The sequence below is a fragment of the Centroberyx gerrardi genome, chromosome 21 (assembly GCF_048128805.1).
Source record: "Centroberyx gerrardi isolate f3 chromosome 21, fCenGer3.hap1.cur.20231027, whole genome shotgun sequence".
NCBI classification, from domain to species: Eukaryota; Metazoa; Chordata; class Actinopteri; order Beryciformes; family Berycidae; genus Centroberyx; species Centroberyx gerrardi.
This window is the reverse complement of record NC_136017.1, coordinates 18,170,729-18,188,380: the sequence shown is the minus strand read 5'-3', so window position 1 is coordinate 18,188,380 and position 17,652 is coordinate 18,170,729. Positions and strand designations below refer to the sequence as shown.

The 17,652-nt window shown below is 38.0% G+C and overlaps 3 protein-coding genes across 4 annotated transcripts; all 3 read left to right on the top strand.

Moving 5' to 3' along the window:
• The first annotated feature begins 637 nt into the window (after positions 1 to 637).
• Positions 638 to 3,925, top strand: LOC139925397 (gamma-crystallin M2-like). 2 transcript variants are annotated; one of them, XM_071916748.1, is made up of 3 exons: positions 638 to 646; positions 2,439 to 2,681; positions 3,650 to 3,925. In XM_071916748.1, exons 1-3 carry the CDS (start codon positions 638 to 640, stop codon positions 3,923 to 3,925), a joined length of 528 nt encoding a protein of 175 aa, XP_071772849.1. The 2 variants fall into 2 exon arrangements, with proteins under 2 accessions (XP_071772849.1, XP_071772848.1); XM_071916747.1 differs by lacking the exon at positions 638 to 646 and adding an exon at positions 2,251 to 2,259.
• Positions 3,926 to 7,184: 3,259 nt separating this feature from the next.
• LOC139925389 (gamma-crystallin S-1-like) lies at positions 7,185 to 8,742 on the top strand. Its single transcript, XM_071916736.1, has 3 exons — positions 7,185 to 7,193; positions 7,600 to 7,842; positions 8,470 to 8,742. Exons 1-3 carry the CDS (start codon positions 7,185 to 7,187, stop codon positions 8,740 to 8,742), a joined length of 525 nt encoding a protein of 174 aa, XP_071772837.1.
• Positions 8,743 to 10,896: 2,154 nt separating this feature from the next.
• LOC139925388 (gamma-crystallin M2-like) lies at positions 10,897 to 13,481 on the top strand. The gene is made up of 3 exons (XM_071916735.1): positions 10,897 to 10,914; positions 11,854 to 12,096; positions 13,209 to 13,481. The coding sequence occupies exons 1-3, from the start codon at positions 10,897 to 10,899 to the stop codon at positions 13,479 to 13,481; spliced, it is 534 nt and encodes a 177-aa protein (XP_071772836.1).
• The last annotated feature ends 4,171 nt before the right edge of the window (positions 13,482 to 17,652 follow it).

The following is a 17,652-nucleotide window of genomic DNA, read 5'->3' as shown; positions in this document are numbered from 1 at the left end:
CCAATTATTATGTACATGCCACACTGAGCATTTGTGCAATGGAGATTATAAACAGTGCTTTGAGTTAAAAATACAATGGTAGTGAATGAGGCTCCTTGACATCAATGTGTTATGTAATTCATAAACGATGAAAGCTTTCATTATGAAATATTGTACAGTTGATTAGTATGCCATAATGAGTATTTAGAAAATTTAATGGAGTTCCTACTGTTTTCCATGGCGGAGTTATAAATACAATGGAAGTCTATGAGAGATTTAGTTCTTATCGTTGCCATTCGGCCTTACTTTCACCGATTGGGATGAAACTTTGTAGGAATGTTCCAAATAGGATTACTGAGCAGCTCAGCAAATTTTGTAGCAATCGTCCAATCATAAGCCAATATATAAGCTAAAAGGTTAGGCCACGCCCACCGGAAATAATTTTGATCAAATTTTGGATTTTGATTATTACCTGTCCACTCACTATGTGTATCAAATTTCATGAGATTTGGTACAACCAGTTGTGAGAAATACATTTTTAACATTTTTGCACCCCCTATTGGACAATTTTAAAGTACTTTTGCACACGCAGTTGGTGAACACTAACATAAGTTTGGTGAAGATTGGACAAAGTCGATGAGTTATGTACACATTTTGGATGCAAAAAGTCAAAATGGTTTAATGTTTTCACTAAAACACAAAATGGCGGAAAATCCAATATGAACGAAATTGACTACACTATGTGCACCTGATTTGGCTGGATCCAAGGAATCTATGGAAAAAATTATTTTGAGTCTAAGTCAAATGGTTCAGACATTATTGGCCAAAACATAATGTGGTTGCTATAGTGCCACCATCTGGCTGATTGGTGTAATTTTTGTTGCCTGAGTAGCAGCTGAGATTTTAAACCTATCTGCCAAGTTTGGTTGCTGTGGGTATTACGGTTTTGAAAACAAAACAAAACAAAACAAAACCTCTCTGTTGGATAAATACAGTATCTTGCACATGATTGACGCTCTCCTGGGAATGTGTCCAATAGGTCATGGTTCATGGTAGCTTTTATGTATGCTTTGAAATGGCTTTTTGTCATTCAAATTCCCAAACCTGATGAATAAGCAGGATACTTCATGCTGTAAATCTTGTGCAACTGTAACACAGAGGGACTGTTTTCACTCTATTATACTTGGTTAACGTATCTGTCATTATTTGTTACATATATTTCCCCTAGGAAAAAAACAACATTGGATTTTAATACTTTTTGGAAAATAAATCTTGTATGTTGTGTATGTTGTTAACATTTGAAACTATGAAAGAATCAATCCATGAATTGTATGAGAATACATTTTTTTGCCAATGGCATTCTCTGTTGATCTATCTCTTTGTGATTGTGTTTGTAGAGGAAGTCTGGTTTCCCACAGTCTCAGCCTCCTGAACACTGAGAGGGGCCTGGGTGGGCGGCTGAATAATATGTCTGCCACCCTGACAGCTATTTATGAAAGGTGGACGTCAACAGTCCTGGGAACAGACGGGGTCACAAGGTCACAGCTGGATAAGACTACAATGACGCAGCTCAAAAGGACAGTCAGAACTGTACACAATGAGATGGAGTATTGGAGATGTTACATTAGTAGAACAAAACTGCTCAGTTTCTACAATAACTTAGATGATGACCAGAAATGTAAATGAAATGTAATGATTTGGACAATTAATGAAATGCATTAAAATGTGTACAAATGGATAGCAATATGCCTTAAGTTAAGGCAATGTCTCAAGCAAATTACATCTAAGATGAGAAACAATCAGGTGAAAAAATTCAAACCCTAATAGTGATTGAATGGCATAAGTTAGTCCAGTCCATAAATATAGATAATATTTTATATTATAAGTAAAGTTAGTCATCACCTGCAATAAACTCCCACAAAACATTCACATAAACTCACTATACAGGTACTCTTCTTTTAAATCAGCCAAGCAATGAAGACATGCCCTTCAAAATGCAGTCCATTGCAGTTTTTTTTTTTTTTGCATTATTGCCCCAAGCAGATTGCTTTGAGGAGACCTTTGAAGCATTGCCTTCACTGTTCCAGCATGTCTTTGATACAGAGTCATCATTAGATTGGAACAAAGAGAAATCAAACACCACCGAACCATTTTGCTGATATGTAAATCTACCTCATTTGGGTATCAAAGACTTGCCACACTCTGCACATTTTGTTTATAGATAAATACTTTGATGGGGCTGCAGCAAAGAATGGTTTTTAGTGCGTCCAAATGGGGAAGGTAAGGCAAAACCTTTAGAGATAACAAAAATACTCTGCTTTTTAATGCCCTTTGTTCATTTAGTTTACATGTATACAAATTAAAAGTTGTACAGATTTCCCCTTTTCCTTAATAAAGAGAAAATGCTTGCATCTAATTTTACTGCTCACTTGTTGTCTTGCCTCTTGCCTTTTCCATAGATAACATTTTTTGAGGAGAAGAAGTTCCAGGGCCGCTGCTACAACTGCAGCAGTGACTGTCCCGACCTGCACACTTACTTCAGCCGCTGCAACTCCATCCGGGTGGAGAGCGGCGTCTGGGTGATCTATGAGAAACCCAACTACAAGGGTTTCCAGTACATCCTCAGCCCTGGGGAGTACACCGACAACGAGCAGTGGATGGCCTTCAGTGACAGCGTCAAATCCTGCCGCGCCATAAAGAATGTAAGACTCTTGCTTCGGTTTTTGTTTATGCATTCATTTCAAATAAGATGGAAGATTTGCATTGAAATCGATGTGTGACTTAAAAGGTTAAGTTGGACATGTTTGGAATTTTTAAGTTTGCCCAATTTATTAAGATAATGTGTTTGGGTAGTGAACAGCAGGAAAGGAATGCACAGGGGCAAAGCACCAAGCTCTGTGAACATCGTTAAGCCAGCAGAGAAAACAAGCAGACAATAGCAAGAATATTTGGCAGCACTTTACTCTGCACCCAGTAGCTTTTGCTAAGACGTTTGCCAAGAAACCTTTAATGGGGAATATACTTCAGTATTATTATTATGTTTAACCCTCCCAAAAACTGGCAAAAATCTAGCTACAAGTTGTTTAGCTCAATACTTGTATACTCGCTATACAACAATCATTTGTAAATACTAAGAACGTACTTCAAATCTCATATCATGACGAGTAATAACCCTCTAAAGCAAAGTGAAGCAATGGTAAACCTATGAGATTATTTTTGTAAACTAGATATGGTGCAAGGACAGGACCACCACAGCTAAACAATCAGCTTCTAGCTTAAAAAACACTGTTCCAGGGATCCAGCTTACCTCTTTATTAATCAGTACCAATGCTATATCGTAAAGATGCTTGACAAAGGTTCAGTTTACTTTATAAAACAAAAAATTTAAAGTGATCATCTGCAAGACTCTTGTTTTTCTTGATTCTGGCGATGATAAGCGGTCATTACTTGGTGTTTTGCATTCAATGTAGGCCCAACGTACTGTAATGATAAAGACACTCAGGTGTTTAGAGCAACAGATAGAAAAGCTTTCCTCAACTGGCCATAGTTTGAATCACTATTGTATGGTATCAACTGGCGATAGAGGGCAGCAAAACAGACATTTACTTGTATGAAAAAAGTAGCAGATTATTACTTAAAGCACGTCTCTCTGTTTGTCTTGTGTGTTTAGGTTTATGGAAATGCGTGGAAGCTAAGGCTGTACGAGAGACCTGACTTTGGAGGGCAGATGGTGGAGTACTCCGAGGATTGTCCTTCGGTGTACGATGCCTTGAAGCTGAGCGAAGTTTACTCCTGTGTGGTGACTCACGGTGCCTGGGTTTTCTACGAGCTCCCCAACTACAGGGGGCACCAGTACTTCCTAGAGCGCGGCGAGTACCGGCAGAGCAGCGACTGGGGCGCCACCTCGCCTGGCATTGGTTCCATGCGCAGGATCACAGAGTTTTAAGATCACCTTTAGCCTTGACCAGAAATCGATGCAAGACCCTTCCACATGCCTGCTCTGATATGATCTAATCAATAAACGAGAAGCAAAATTCTGACTGTATTCTTATGAGGTTCCGTTGAATGAGGTGGATTTTCTCATCGTACAAATGTTTCCTAAGTTACCTAAAACTAATGCTAGATTATTGGTTCACAATTATGGTCCATGGAGGTCTAAGAGTCTGCAGGCTTTCATTTCAACCAAACACTGCAGCAGCTTGTTTCACTGGTTAGCACAGCTTCACCCAGAGAGAAGGAGATAATCAGTGAAATCAGCTGATGTAGTAATTTGTTGGAAGGAAAACCTGATGCCACATGGTTGAAAACTGTGCTAGATCATACCTAGATCTATTGTCGTAATACACAAGGCACATTGTATGAGTGATATTTGATTTCCAAATGATTTTCAGGGGAAATTAGTTAGGTTTTTACTGGCCCATAGTGTAAAATGACCATAATATACATGGTTGATGGGGTTGTTGATCAATACCATGAAAGAGACTTGTGTATGAGGAGATAAGTTTTATCAATGTTGTTGAGAGAGCAGTAACCTCAGTAGCTTTGTTTACATGCATGGAGGACATAATAGTCATAACTGGGTTAGAATAAACTGGATAAGCTCATAGTTTCATTATGAAAAAGTTTGATATTGAAATAGCGCAGTGGAAAGGGTGTGAAGGTTGGGGGATGGATGAGCAGATACATTAACCCGAACCCAACGACCTGGGTTCAATTTCCAACTCATACCAAGAAGATTTCTACTGTGAGTTTATCTTATTTAACCATGACCAAAGCCTTTACCTAACCTTAACCAAGCTGTTTAGGTTGCCTAACTTTAACCAAAGTTTTAGTTGCCTAAACCTAACCTTAACCAAAGTTGTTTACTTGCCTATAAACTTAACTGTTAGCTAACCTTTTTACGTGGCAAACAGGAGAAAATGACCAATTCGTTCTATTGTCACATAATCCAATTTGTGGTAGAGGACCATCATTTTCACATAATTAATGTCTACAATACTGTTATGAAACTGTGTTCTACTATTACTATTGGGATCATCATTTGTTGCTCCTGTATTAGAAGCCACTATTGCTCAGTTAAAGAGGGAGAGGGAATATTTTGTTAACTGGTTTATTCATGGCAACAGGGAGACTCAATCACACGGTATCAAAGGTTCATCCTGAACAAGACAGAGTATTGACAATAGCCAGGGTACCTTACGAGTATGTATGTGTGAAGGGGGTTTAATGTGTCTAGGTAGGATTTGCATGAAAACAATCAATTCTTATTTTAAATCAACTGAAATTAAAATGTTAATTCGAGGTAGTATGATATATCTGAATTGCATCAGCGGGGCAACCTACAGATATCAAACTCCTTGTTATGCCTGCAGATAATGTTTTGCCCCAGAATGAACAGCAAATGTTGAATACAAAGAGTCATAAGAGATGCTTGCACAATCCATCAATAAAACAATTACTTGAACACATTTGTTACATTTTGTGACACAAGTCTGTTATCTTGTGATCTTTTCGTGCTGATTGCATCACCCCTTATAACGAATCATGTGTTAAGTATTTTATGAGCTCTACCAGATTCATTTCACAATATCACTGTCGGACTTACGATTGGATTAAATAAAAATAAAATAAAAACATTTTAAAATGTAGATACCAAAATATTCAATTTGTGTGTTTTTGGGTGTTTAGTCAAGTGATAACTACAATTTTTGAAACCTTCAAATCACAAGATTCACAACCTCACCCTCACCCCAAAATTAAAACCAATTCAGAATAGCTGTTGTGCTCCATGGAAAAATTAGATTTTGCTTTATATTGTTTTACACAATCTTTGCTCAACAAATCAATACACCGTTGAACACCTTGTGGAATCTGACGTAAGGACTGAATGAATTGTGCCATACAGCTGATATGAAGCACTTGTTATAGTTTTATGAATGTGTTATAAACCAGAGGTCATATGAAATATTACTGGTTGTTGCGCAATTCTTTTTTAAATCAAAAAATAAAACCAATTATTCCGGTTCACTCCTCTGTTTGGCTGAGTCACATTCAAAGTTGCTGTAAAAACACAGATGAACGCAAACCTGTAACCACAGGGTTAATTTAAATATATATATATATGTATATAAACATACCGGTACTTACAGTGGATGATTTTTAAGTAAATTACAAACAACAGTGCAGTCGATATGACCACATTAAGTATTTAATTGATCTGATATGATACAATCAATATGATACGATTTGATTGGATTCATTGTCATTAAGAGCAATGCAGTTTACTTGTTCTGGTGTCTTTATTTTGACTCTGATTGGGACTCATGGTAATTAACAAAAATAAATCATGTGGAATCAACATTATCCAGCTATGAAGCAGAAATGTCAATGCTAGCATGATAATGTCATGAGAATTATATATAGGCAAGGCACCTGTATAAAAAAAAAAATGAAAATTTGGCCCAAGTATTATAAATTGGTTAGTTTCTACCATTGCAGTGATGTGTCACTCAGCAATGGCTTTGTTTAGCTACTATTCAAGAACTATATTACTATAAATTAGGGCAATATTATTATTATTATTATTATTATTATTATTATTATTATTATTATAAGTAGTAGTAGTAGTAGGAGTAGCAGTAGTAGTAGTTGTAGCAGTAGTAGTGGAGGGTATTTCAGCATTTAATATTTTAGTGCTATTTAAATCTATTTTTATAATACTTAATAATAATGATAATAATAATAATAATAATACAATATTATTATTATTTAATAAATATATGATTTTGTTAATTACAGTGTGTGTAGCCACCATTTTATAACAGCAGTATCCTCTTAACTGTTCTAAAATCACTGGTGCCTTCCTGCCTAACCAACTGTCTCTAGTCTGTCACTGACTCAGCCCAAAGCATTTGATATCAAACCAAATGTCCTGCAGTGCACTTGTTTTTGTCAGCACGCTCTACCGCATCCAGTGGGTTTGGGATGCTTTGCACTTTGCATTTGCATTGTTTAGGGATGCAGGATTCACTGCTTCAGAACAATGTGATGAGCCTGGATAAATATTTGAATCGCTGATTGAATTATCCAATTCAAACAGTGCAAACCATGTGCTTAGTTTTATTGTTCTTGATGTGTATAAAGAGAATATTCGAGGAGCCTGCTTTATTGCTTTATGTATCACGCCAGGCCAACTGATATTAACTATGGAGAAGGTAAGTGTCACATCACTAAAAGTATATTATTACACATATTTGATGCCACAGAATGTGGTTCAACACATGCTGCATCTTTGATGGTACAATCAGCAATTTATTTGGCCATCAAATTTTGCGTAGATTCATTTATGATCTGGAAGAGTTTTAATAGCTTCTTTTCTGACTCTTTTTTTTTTTACTTTCTTAACTCATAACTAATACATTAGCAAAAGCTTGTAAAATATTTTTTTAGCTGTGATATACTATCAGTCCTCATAAAATAAGATCAGACAATGAAATTAAAGCATTTAAATAAAGCCACTACTGGGGTGACAGTGTTTCAGCAGGGGGCGACAAACTGCAATTCCAGATTTGGTCTATAAAGTAACCGACTGTGATTCATATTGTGTTCATCTTTTTCCAGATCACTTTCTATGAGGACAGAAACTACCAGGGACGATGCTATGACTGCAATAATGACTCTAGCGACCTGCACACCTACTTCAGCCGCTGTAACTCCATCAGAGTGGAGGGAGGATTCTGGGTAATCTATGAGAAACCAAACTACATGGGTTACCAGTATGTGCTGACCCCAGGAGAATATCCAGACTACCAGCGCTGGCTGGGCTTCAACGACACCATCAGGTCCTGCCGCATGATTAGGAATGTAAGTAAAGAGAGGTCGATCATGTCAAAAGCACAGGACATCAATCCATGTATCAGATCCATCAGATCTGTCATGATTTTGCCTGAAAAAAAGTAGTATTTAGCCAATTTTACCTGATTTCCAATCAATAAAGTTTCATCATATTCTATCTATCCTCAGATTTGATGACTTGCGATTTCGTATTTTAGAGAAGCATTGCTTGGGTAGATGTATTTTTAGGATCTTCAGATATGTTCGCTTGTGAATCAGTGATCCGCAACCATGTGCCATCAAGACCTAAGAGTCTGCAGGTTTTCATTCCAACCAATCACTACAGCAGCTGACTGATTCGTTCCTCCTCTCTGGTTGAAGGTGTATTAATCAGTGAAATCAGCTGCTGTACTGTTTGGTTGGAATGAAAGACTGCAAACTTTTAGGTGTCGATGGCACATGGTTGCGGATCACTGATCCACAAGCAAACAAATCCTAAAAATACCCATGTCCCTCATGTCGGGTCAAGTAACTTTCTGACTTCCCAAGTAAGACTTCTATTATTTAGTATTTGTTGTAGATTCAGTCATATTGAAAAGTGGGTGTAGTGTACTTCACCTTTAATTTGTCACTTCAACCTGTCCCATACGAGTCCAGGTGGGGAACTCGTGGAGGATGAAGGTCTGGGAGAGGGCCAACTTCGAAGGCCAGTCGATGGACGTGGCGGACAACATGCCCGCCTTCCACGAGCGTTGGCACAGCCGCGACGTCCACTCCTGCAGGGTGTTCGAAGGCGCTTGGATCTTCTACGAGCATCCCAACTACAGGGGGCGCCAGTACCTGCTGGAGAGGGGCGAATACCGACGTTACACCGAATGGGGGGGTGAGCAGGCCAGCGTTGGCTCCATCCGCCGGGTTAAGGAGTTCTAGGCACGTCAAACCTGAAGGCTGAACATGCATCGCGTGGTACTGCTCCAAAAATAAAGCAATGATACCAAATCAAAAAGCTACTGTTGCTTCGTTTCCTCTGTTTTTGAAATGATTTCCCATCTCCTCTTTTTCATTCATTTGCTGTGATTGATTTAATTCAGTCCAGCTGCTTAACAGTGGCATACCGTTATTAAGTTTCACATCATGAAATATGTATTATTACACATATTTGATGCCACATTTTTAATATGTTTCCAGACATGTTGCATAAAGAGTCTAACTTAAGAGTTTAACATCAAGAGTTTAACATGTAGATGGACAATAACGATTTTGATATTTTACAACCGCAAAGTACATGTAAACTTGTATGTAAAATATGTAAAATAAACGCAAAAATGTTTAGCTGTGTTAGACTGTCAGTCCTTATACAATAAAACAACAAATTTCATACTGAACACAAACATCTTCAATTCAGTGAATCACCTTGTAAATAAAGTCAACTTGCAACATCTAGGTGGAAAATAACTTGTAAGCAAACATTTTACAGCCTTAAAATCTATGTAAAACTCACGTTACTCTTAACATGAGTTAATACTCTTAGTCTTATTTTTAAAGAGGTTTTCAAAATGAAAAAATATCTTCAATCCAATGAATCAATATGTAGCCAAAGACAATAATGGAGCAACAGTGTTTCAACAGTGAGAGCCACACTGCAACCACAGACTCGAGGTTTAGCAACAGATTGTTTCACACCAAAATGTATATTAAACTAACTTTTCATTATAAAGGAGTATTTAAATGTCAATGGGAAAAGGAATTTTGACTTTATCCACTGAGGAAAAAAATTGCCATATGCAAAGTCATATGCAAACCTGTGCATTTTTATGAAATATTAGCTAATTTGAATATGTTAATAACAAAATAAATAAAAGTCAGAAAACAAAAAGTGTTTGTATTTGTGTCCATATTCAACATTTCAAGTTTAATTCTGATAGGATGGAAGGATTTTTTTTCCTATTCACATGTGATGCCTTGCCTCAATAGCACTGATTTTCAATACTTTTACCTGAGTAGAATTTTGACTAGAGTCTGTTTAACATGAGTACAATACTATAGATATTTCTAGTTTTACTTAGTTAAAAAAATACATTTGTGTACCACCTCCATTACTGGAGAATATCTGGCCAGTCTTATAAAATAGAAATAGAAAAAAAAAAGGTGTAAAAAAACCAAGCTTTCTGTCACTTGTGTTCTATTTGGATAGGAACTATTTCTTCTCAAAGAGGCACTACCTTCTAAACTGGTGTAAGCATCCACGAGAGCCAGAAGAATCCAAAAATAACTGCTGATAGAAAGCTCGGTTTTTTACAATTTTCTCAAGATAACATACTGACACCGGTATGATTATACTGTGAATGTTGTGTTTTGCAAAACAACGTTTATCATAGTTTTCAAAGACTGTCATGTATGCCCCTAGGTTTCTATTGCAGTAGAGTGGGAGGGGGCAGCCCGGTGTTACCGGACGGGCGGAGCAGACGGCTAGCGAAGTTATGGTTTCTACTAATAGGGATCATCACAGAAAACATGTTATTTGGGCCCAGGGTTCAAAATACCGAACTATTCATTTAAATATGGATTACTAAATTAGAAATATGTGGTATACATGTAAATATAAGTATACATAAACATAAATACACAAACAACATAATTAAAATATATTAATTACAAATTACAAAATTTCTGTAAGTATACAGTATGAAATGGTGAAACAATTATGAAAATACCATTAATATATGCAGAATATAACAATTGTAAATGTGACTGAACTGTCAACCCCTCTTTGCGATGATTGCCACTAACCACTGACAACAACTTTATTAGATCCACCAAATCTCTCTTTTTCTGGAATCCAACAGCATACTCTCAAAAGGTCAACATCGACACAACAAGCATCAAACATTGCATAAACATCATGTATTTTACAATGAACGCAGCATCAGCTATTGTGCCAAAGTTAATGCTGGGCTCATCTGAATGACAATCATTCTACTGGCAATGCATTTCAATGTCGCTCATATATAGATGTTGACCATCCGTGTGTATCAGGGGGTTTAATCTGATTGAATGAGGGAGAACATAAAATAAGGTCTGATGATGGAGCGCATTGGGAAGGTAAGTACTGTGACTATTTCTAGCCACTTTGCATTGTAATGCACCTGAGACGTGGTTCCAAATAAAGCCTACATGTAAACTGGTAGAAAAAAGTTGAATGGAACCCCTCTGTTGACAGTCATCTTCTAGTCCTTCTCGTCCTTTTCAAATCATAATGAATGACATGGTCAAGGAAGCAGTGTCACTGATTACAGCCTAGTATTCAAACTGTAATATCTTAACAGACAGGCTTTTGTGTAATTTGTTTGACCTATCTTATCTTATGATTGTTATATTCTGTTTTTATTCTGGCATTTTTATTGACTTTCATTTATTTTTGTAGAAGTTGTTGCAAAGCAATTTGAAACACTGTTTAGAAAAGTGATATATTAATGGAGCTTCTTCTTCTTAGTCTTAGTAGTAATAGTAGTAGTGGTAGGGATAGTATTAGTAGTAGTAGTAGTAGTAGTAGTAGTAGTAGTAGAGGTAGTATTAGTGGTAGTAGTAGCCTAGTAGTAGTAGTAGTAGTAGTAGTAGTAGAAGAGGTAGTAGTAGTAGTAGAGGTAGTAGTAATAGTAGTAGTAGTGGTAGTGGTAGTAGTAGCCTAGTAGTAGTAGTAGTAGTAGTAGAGGTAGTAGTAATAGTAGTAGTAGTGGTAGTGGTAGTAGTAGCCTAGTAGTAGTAGTAGTAGTAGTAGAGGTAGTAGTAATAGTAGTAGTAGTGGTAGTGGTAGGCGTAGTATTAGTAGCCCTATAGTAGTAGTAATAGTGGTAGGGGTAGTGATTAGTATTAGTAGTAGTAATAGTAATAGTAGGCCTAGTAGTAGAACATTGTTGTAGGGGTAGTGGTAGAAGTAGTATTAGTAGTGGTTGTTGTAGTAGCAGTAGTAGTAATGCTTAGTAACTGCTCAGTCTTTACTTTGTAGACTGGGCATTTTCTAACTCAGAGTCCTGCTTGTAGATCTTCTTCTACGAGGACAAGAACTTCCAGGGTCGCTACTATGAGTGCAGCAGTGACTGTCCTGAGCTCAGCTCCCACTTCAGCCACTGTAACTCCATCCGGGTGGAAGGCGGGGCCTGGGTGGTCTATGAGAGACCCAACTTCACGGGCTACCAGTACGTCCTGATGAGAGGGGACTACCCCGACTACCAGCGTTGGAATGGCTTTAATGACACCATCCGCTCCTGTCGCCTTATCAGAAATGTAAGTCTCTTTTATATGAAGCACTTTGCCAGTATACACTATCAGACAAAAAGGCACATGGTGGTAAGAGTGACCTTCTCTGGTGTTCATACCATACCAGAACACATGAAGAAATAGCTGAATATGAGCATCAGTCCAGACTTCATTTTGTTATGCTAGGCTTTCCAAACATGAGTAAATGCTGGTTATCAACATGTCAACATCTTTCTACTTATACCCATAAACCCTTGCGCTTTGGGGGTCTTTTCCTGTTGTTGGTTGGGATTATGTTCTCTAACAAACCATCCTGCAGTTCTCTTGGAAGAGGACTCATTTTCAGGCATCTCAGTGCTGTTACTTGGTGCCATCCGAGTTCGAATGGCCAAATGAACTGAACTAAAGGAGTAAATGTTCCAGAGTTTAAATAAACCACTGCAAACATCTTTGGTGTGAACACACGCAAAGAGTAAGGAAGAATCAGAATTAGAGGTCAACCCATCCTTGCCAGTTCAGAGGAAGTCCACCATTTGTCCTACTGCAGAAGTGCCATTCTCTGCAACCCTATGGTTCCTTTAGCATGCAAAGACCAAATTTACCACTGTAAAACAACAGTGACATGTGGACTAAACATGAAAATCCTAATGTACAGGGCCATAATGCTGTACCATGCTTTTTATTGTGTTTGTTGGGTTTGTTTTGTCTGAGTATCACGCTTATTGCAAAATTATGGTCTATGTGTGTCTGCTAGACACAGGATAGTAAATTGATTTTGACAACAAAACAGTAGTTTTTAGTGTCTATTTTTCACGTCTATCACTCATGGATATACTGAAGGTATATACTCAAGGAGGAAGCTGTTGCATCTGAAAAAAATGTAACTTCTTGCCTCACGGTATGTAGACAGTATGTTTACACTCAAGATGCAAGCAAATGCCAATGGATGAGCTAAGGTTAATCTAGATGGCTAATTTGGTAGAGAGAATGTATAGGAGGCCCATTAGTTAGCATGTCTGGTAGATGTTTGGAAGTCTGCTTTATTTGTCTTGGCTTTTTTCCTGGACAGGGAGGGTGCATATCAGTGAACATTCCTCATCAATATTGAGAATGCACTCATCCACCTCTTTATGTTAAAGTCTTCCAGAATGCACAGGATTCGCATCTACGAACGTCCGGACTTCAGCGGCCAGATGATAGAGTTTGGCGAGGACATGCCCAACCTGCTGGATCGCTGGCGTTACCGTGAGGTTCACTCAGCCCATGTCCAGGACGGCATCTGGGTCTTCTATGAGCATCCCAACTACAGGGGGCGCCAGTACCTGCTGGAGAAGGGCGAATACAGGAGGCACCCCGAGTGGGGGGCCCTGCACGCCTCCGTGGGCTCCATTCGACGTGTCGTGGACATTTAGACCCATCTTAGATCCATCTTAGACTGCACCTCCCACTTCCTTCATCCAATCATTCTCCCTAACTTAAGACTTTGTAAATAAAAACACAGGTGTACGCAAACTCCAGCTGAGTGGGTCTGTTTCTATTTCCGCTGATTATGAAATACAAACCAGATCACCATCAAACCAGCAGTGCTGCAACCTTGCCATAACATAACAATAACATTAATACAGGTGAAAACGAGAGAACAAATAAAACCCCATGATGAAGTTTTGAAAATGACATCACACTATGATGAAATCTTGTGCATTATATGTTTATGTGAGGTTGAAAGTAATGTGAGTGTAGCATAGAGGTTAATCATCTACCTGCCAACAGTACAGCAGCTGTTGAAATACCACAGAGAACTTTCAGGAAGAGGCACAATATACTGTATTAGCCTTTTGTCTTTTGACATGAACATCAACATAAATGTGGGTAGTAATTGTACTCAGGCTGGGCAGTGAGTTTGTACGTGTGTGTGCATGCGATGCAGATATTTTATGGCAACATTCAATATCTTTAAATTTGACCATCATGCCAAAAGAATTCCAAAAACTACAAATATTCAGTATTTCCCCCCCAGAATTGTATTCTTGTCAGGCTGGAAAAGCTTCTGAAACAGCATTTAGACCATCATGTGACACTAAAACTGTCCATTGAAAGCCATAATAATGAAATTGTTTTCGGCGAGTTAGCAGCTCCTTAAAGGACTACTCTGACTTTTGGGAGTTTGGCTTATTGGTCTACTTAGCCAATATGAAGGGAGAGAATCGGCACCAAAATCATCTCTGTGTCTTCGGTACATAGCTCTGTCCAGTGCACATAATGCTTTAGCATACAGTATGCTAAGTAATCGTTACCGACTAGCATTAAGTGAGAAAATGAGAACTTGTAGCAGCTCTAAGGCTGGATGGTTAGTTAAATTGAATAAGTAGTTAATTTTATTGACACACATTTTCATAAATTCTCTCTTCCCATGAGACTTCGAGCATAACTTTGTTTACACAGGAAGTGAGCAAAGTTAGCTAGACAGCTAACGTTTTTACATTGTTGATTCGTAATGGTCTTCACTAATCATGAAGACAACCTTTTTTTTTACTGAACCATTACTTGTCCCAATTGAGATGTGCACAGCTAAAAATATCAATGCGCAGTGGGTGAGCAAGTGGTTGTTTGCCTGAAATAGTTTCAAAATAAGCCATTGCTACATCAGTTATATTGAGTTTATGAGATTTCTTTCTTATAAATTAATCTACACAGCATACTTTATACTTTGGATTATGCTAATCGCCCACGATAACATACTGCATGCTAAAGCGTTAGCATGCACACTGGACAGAGCTATCTAAGACACAGAGATGATTTTGTGCCAATCATACCTGGTCAGACACTGAATATGAAAATAATAATAATATAAACATGTTAATGTGTGTGGAATCTGATCAAAATGCTGCATTAGAATTAGGGTTAGACAGATATATTGGCTTCGAGTAGCTGTGGTCAGGGAGGAACCTCCAATATACTAGCCAATATACGATTTTCAATAAAGGGTTGGCCAGTGTCAGCAAGCCAATATATCAGTGTAATCCTATGCATATGTGTGTGACTGTCCATGTATTCGCGGGCAAGTTGCACATGAATGTCTGTGTGAGTTGGGTGCTGACGGTTTGGTGGAGGTGAGCAGTGGGTGCTAGCCGGTGGTGGGTGATAGGCATGGATGTATTAAACTAGGGTGATAGGCACCCAGCTAAAGCCCCGACACAAAAGGGCTGCAAAACCCCACTGATGATTCAGGAGGATTTGCCAACAAGGACCCACAGCATGCCAGCAGCCATTGTGCTGAGGTGGCAGCCTGTGCCAGGGATGGCTGAAAAAACAGGGAGCAGTCCAACTACTATCCACTACCCAGCCTGCACTGGGGCTGCTGATGCGTACACACAAACAGAAAAAAAAAAAAAATAGTGTCGAGGGGTTAGACAAATATATTGGTTTGCTGATATATTTGCTAAATGCTGTTTCAGAGGCTTTTCCACCCTGACAAGAATACAACTCTGGGGGAAACACTGAATACTTGGAATTTGGGGATTTTTTTGGCATAGAAATGAACAAATTGAAAGATATTAAATATTGGCACATATTTTAAATCACGTTCTAAACATTCTAAAATATTTGTAATACAGGCCCTTTGTGTGTCAGCATCTGGATAGTGATACATCATGCAATTTCCCATGTATGCATGAATACTGCAAAAGACAATCAACAAATTGATGATAATGTTGGTTTTTAATCATGATAACTTGCGCAGATGCACAGGGAATATATTTACTGTTGGAGGTGTTTGAATACATTCTACTAATCCATGTTTAATGAAAATTTACTTCCACACACACCAATCAATCAATCAATCAATCATTCAATACATACATACATACAATACATACATGCTTTTAGGTGTTTGGTATTACCATATTATCGGCTTGGAATCATGAAGTGGAGCTATTGTAGTATTAAATATGTCCAGCAGAGGGGAGTGCTGTACATGGATTTAACCAACAGAATACATACACACACACACACACACACACACACACACACACACAGGCATTCAGCACTGAGCCCATGCAATTACAGTTAGTGCTATTCCCTAACAGAAATATCACTATCATCATCTCTTTTTTTACTTTTAGTAAATAGAGACTTGTGTACATACCGGATCTGGGTCAAATGGTATTCACAAATAATTCATAACATTTGTTTTAATCTGCTTGGAGGACCAGATGGATGCAGTTTACTATAATAAGAACATTCAAATAGTGAGGTAATTGTCAATCACAGAAAATTGTACTAAATTGACTTTCACCTACCATCCTTTGATCCTGTGACTTGCACTCATTGCATTGTTCTATATGACAAATGCCACCAATCACACACTCAAGAAAGCTAAAACAATATATGAAAAATATTTGCAAATACTATTTTGTCCAGGTGTTGTGCACAGGTAGAATATGAGAGGGTTGTATCGTTTGTTATCCTGTCCTATGCAATGAGGGTTTTGCACCATTACAAAGTAATAGCAAACCACAAGAAAAAAAGATTAACTTTGAAATAAGTAAGTCACAATTGCAAAGGTAGCTACATATGGCAGTCATAAGTTGCATAGCAATTAGCAGTATGTGAGCTTTAAAAGAGCTCTGATAATCACTACTTTTATGTTAGTTTTTAAAGCAACATGAGGCAACAATCAGAGTTACAAAGAGGCCAAATATTCATAGAACATTGGCCACAAAAACTGCAAAAATATTCAATGTGTTGACAGGAACAGTGTGGACTGGGTTTTGACATCATAAAACTACAGATCACCACAGAACTGAATCAACACCTCTGTGACAGTCTCTACATAAACTGTACTGAGCTTCACTAAGCTGGTGTTTAAGACAGGGCTTCCATTCAGAAACCACTTGAATCCTATTCCATTGCACAAAGAGTCATAACCTAGTATAAGGAGCACAAATGGAAAATGTAATGTTGGCTGGCTGTCATTATGAGAATTATATTTCATAATGAGTAAGTACATGGGTCATTGAAGGAAGGATACCGAATAAGACACAGGAGCCACCTAGTGGTACAAGACCCTCATTACACAGGACAGGACACAACCCCTTGCGCCCTGAGTTTCCCCTTAATTTTTAAAGTAGCTTCAAAGTTAGAAAAAACATTTTTAGACAGCAGCGGCTCTGTGGATCTAAAGATTGAATGTACTATGTTTTTCATGATTTTAAAGCCATTTTGATCTAAAGGCGTATGCAAAAATGCTTGAAATTTGTTTCTTAGACAAATATAGTGAAGTTGATGCCTATGTATGAATTTCCTTCCAAAGCCTTTGCCTTTCCATCAAGGCAAAGGGTGGCTACTTCAAAAAATCTAAAATATAAAAGAGTTTTGATTTGTTTAACACTTTTTTGGTCACTGCATAATTCCATTTGTGTTATTTCTGTAACACTGGTAATAGGACTCAAGTGCAGAGAAGACGAGCAGGCAGGCTGAACAGAAGTTGACTGGAGCTTTATTCAACAGGCAAAAAATGAACAGAGGAAAAAGCCAACAAGGCTCTAAAACTAGACTAGCCTCACAAAACTTAAAGAGGCAAAA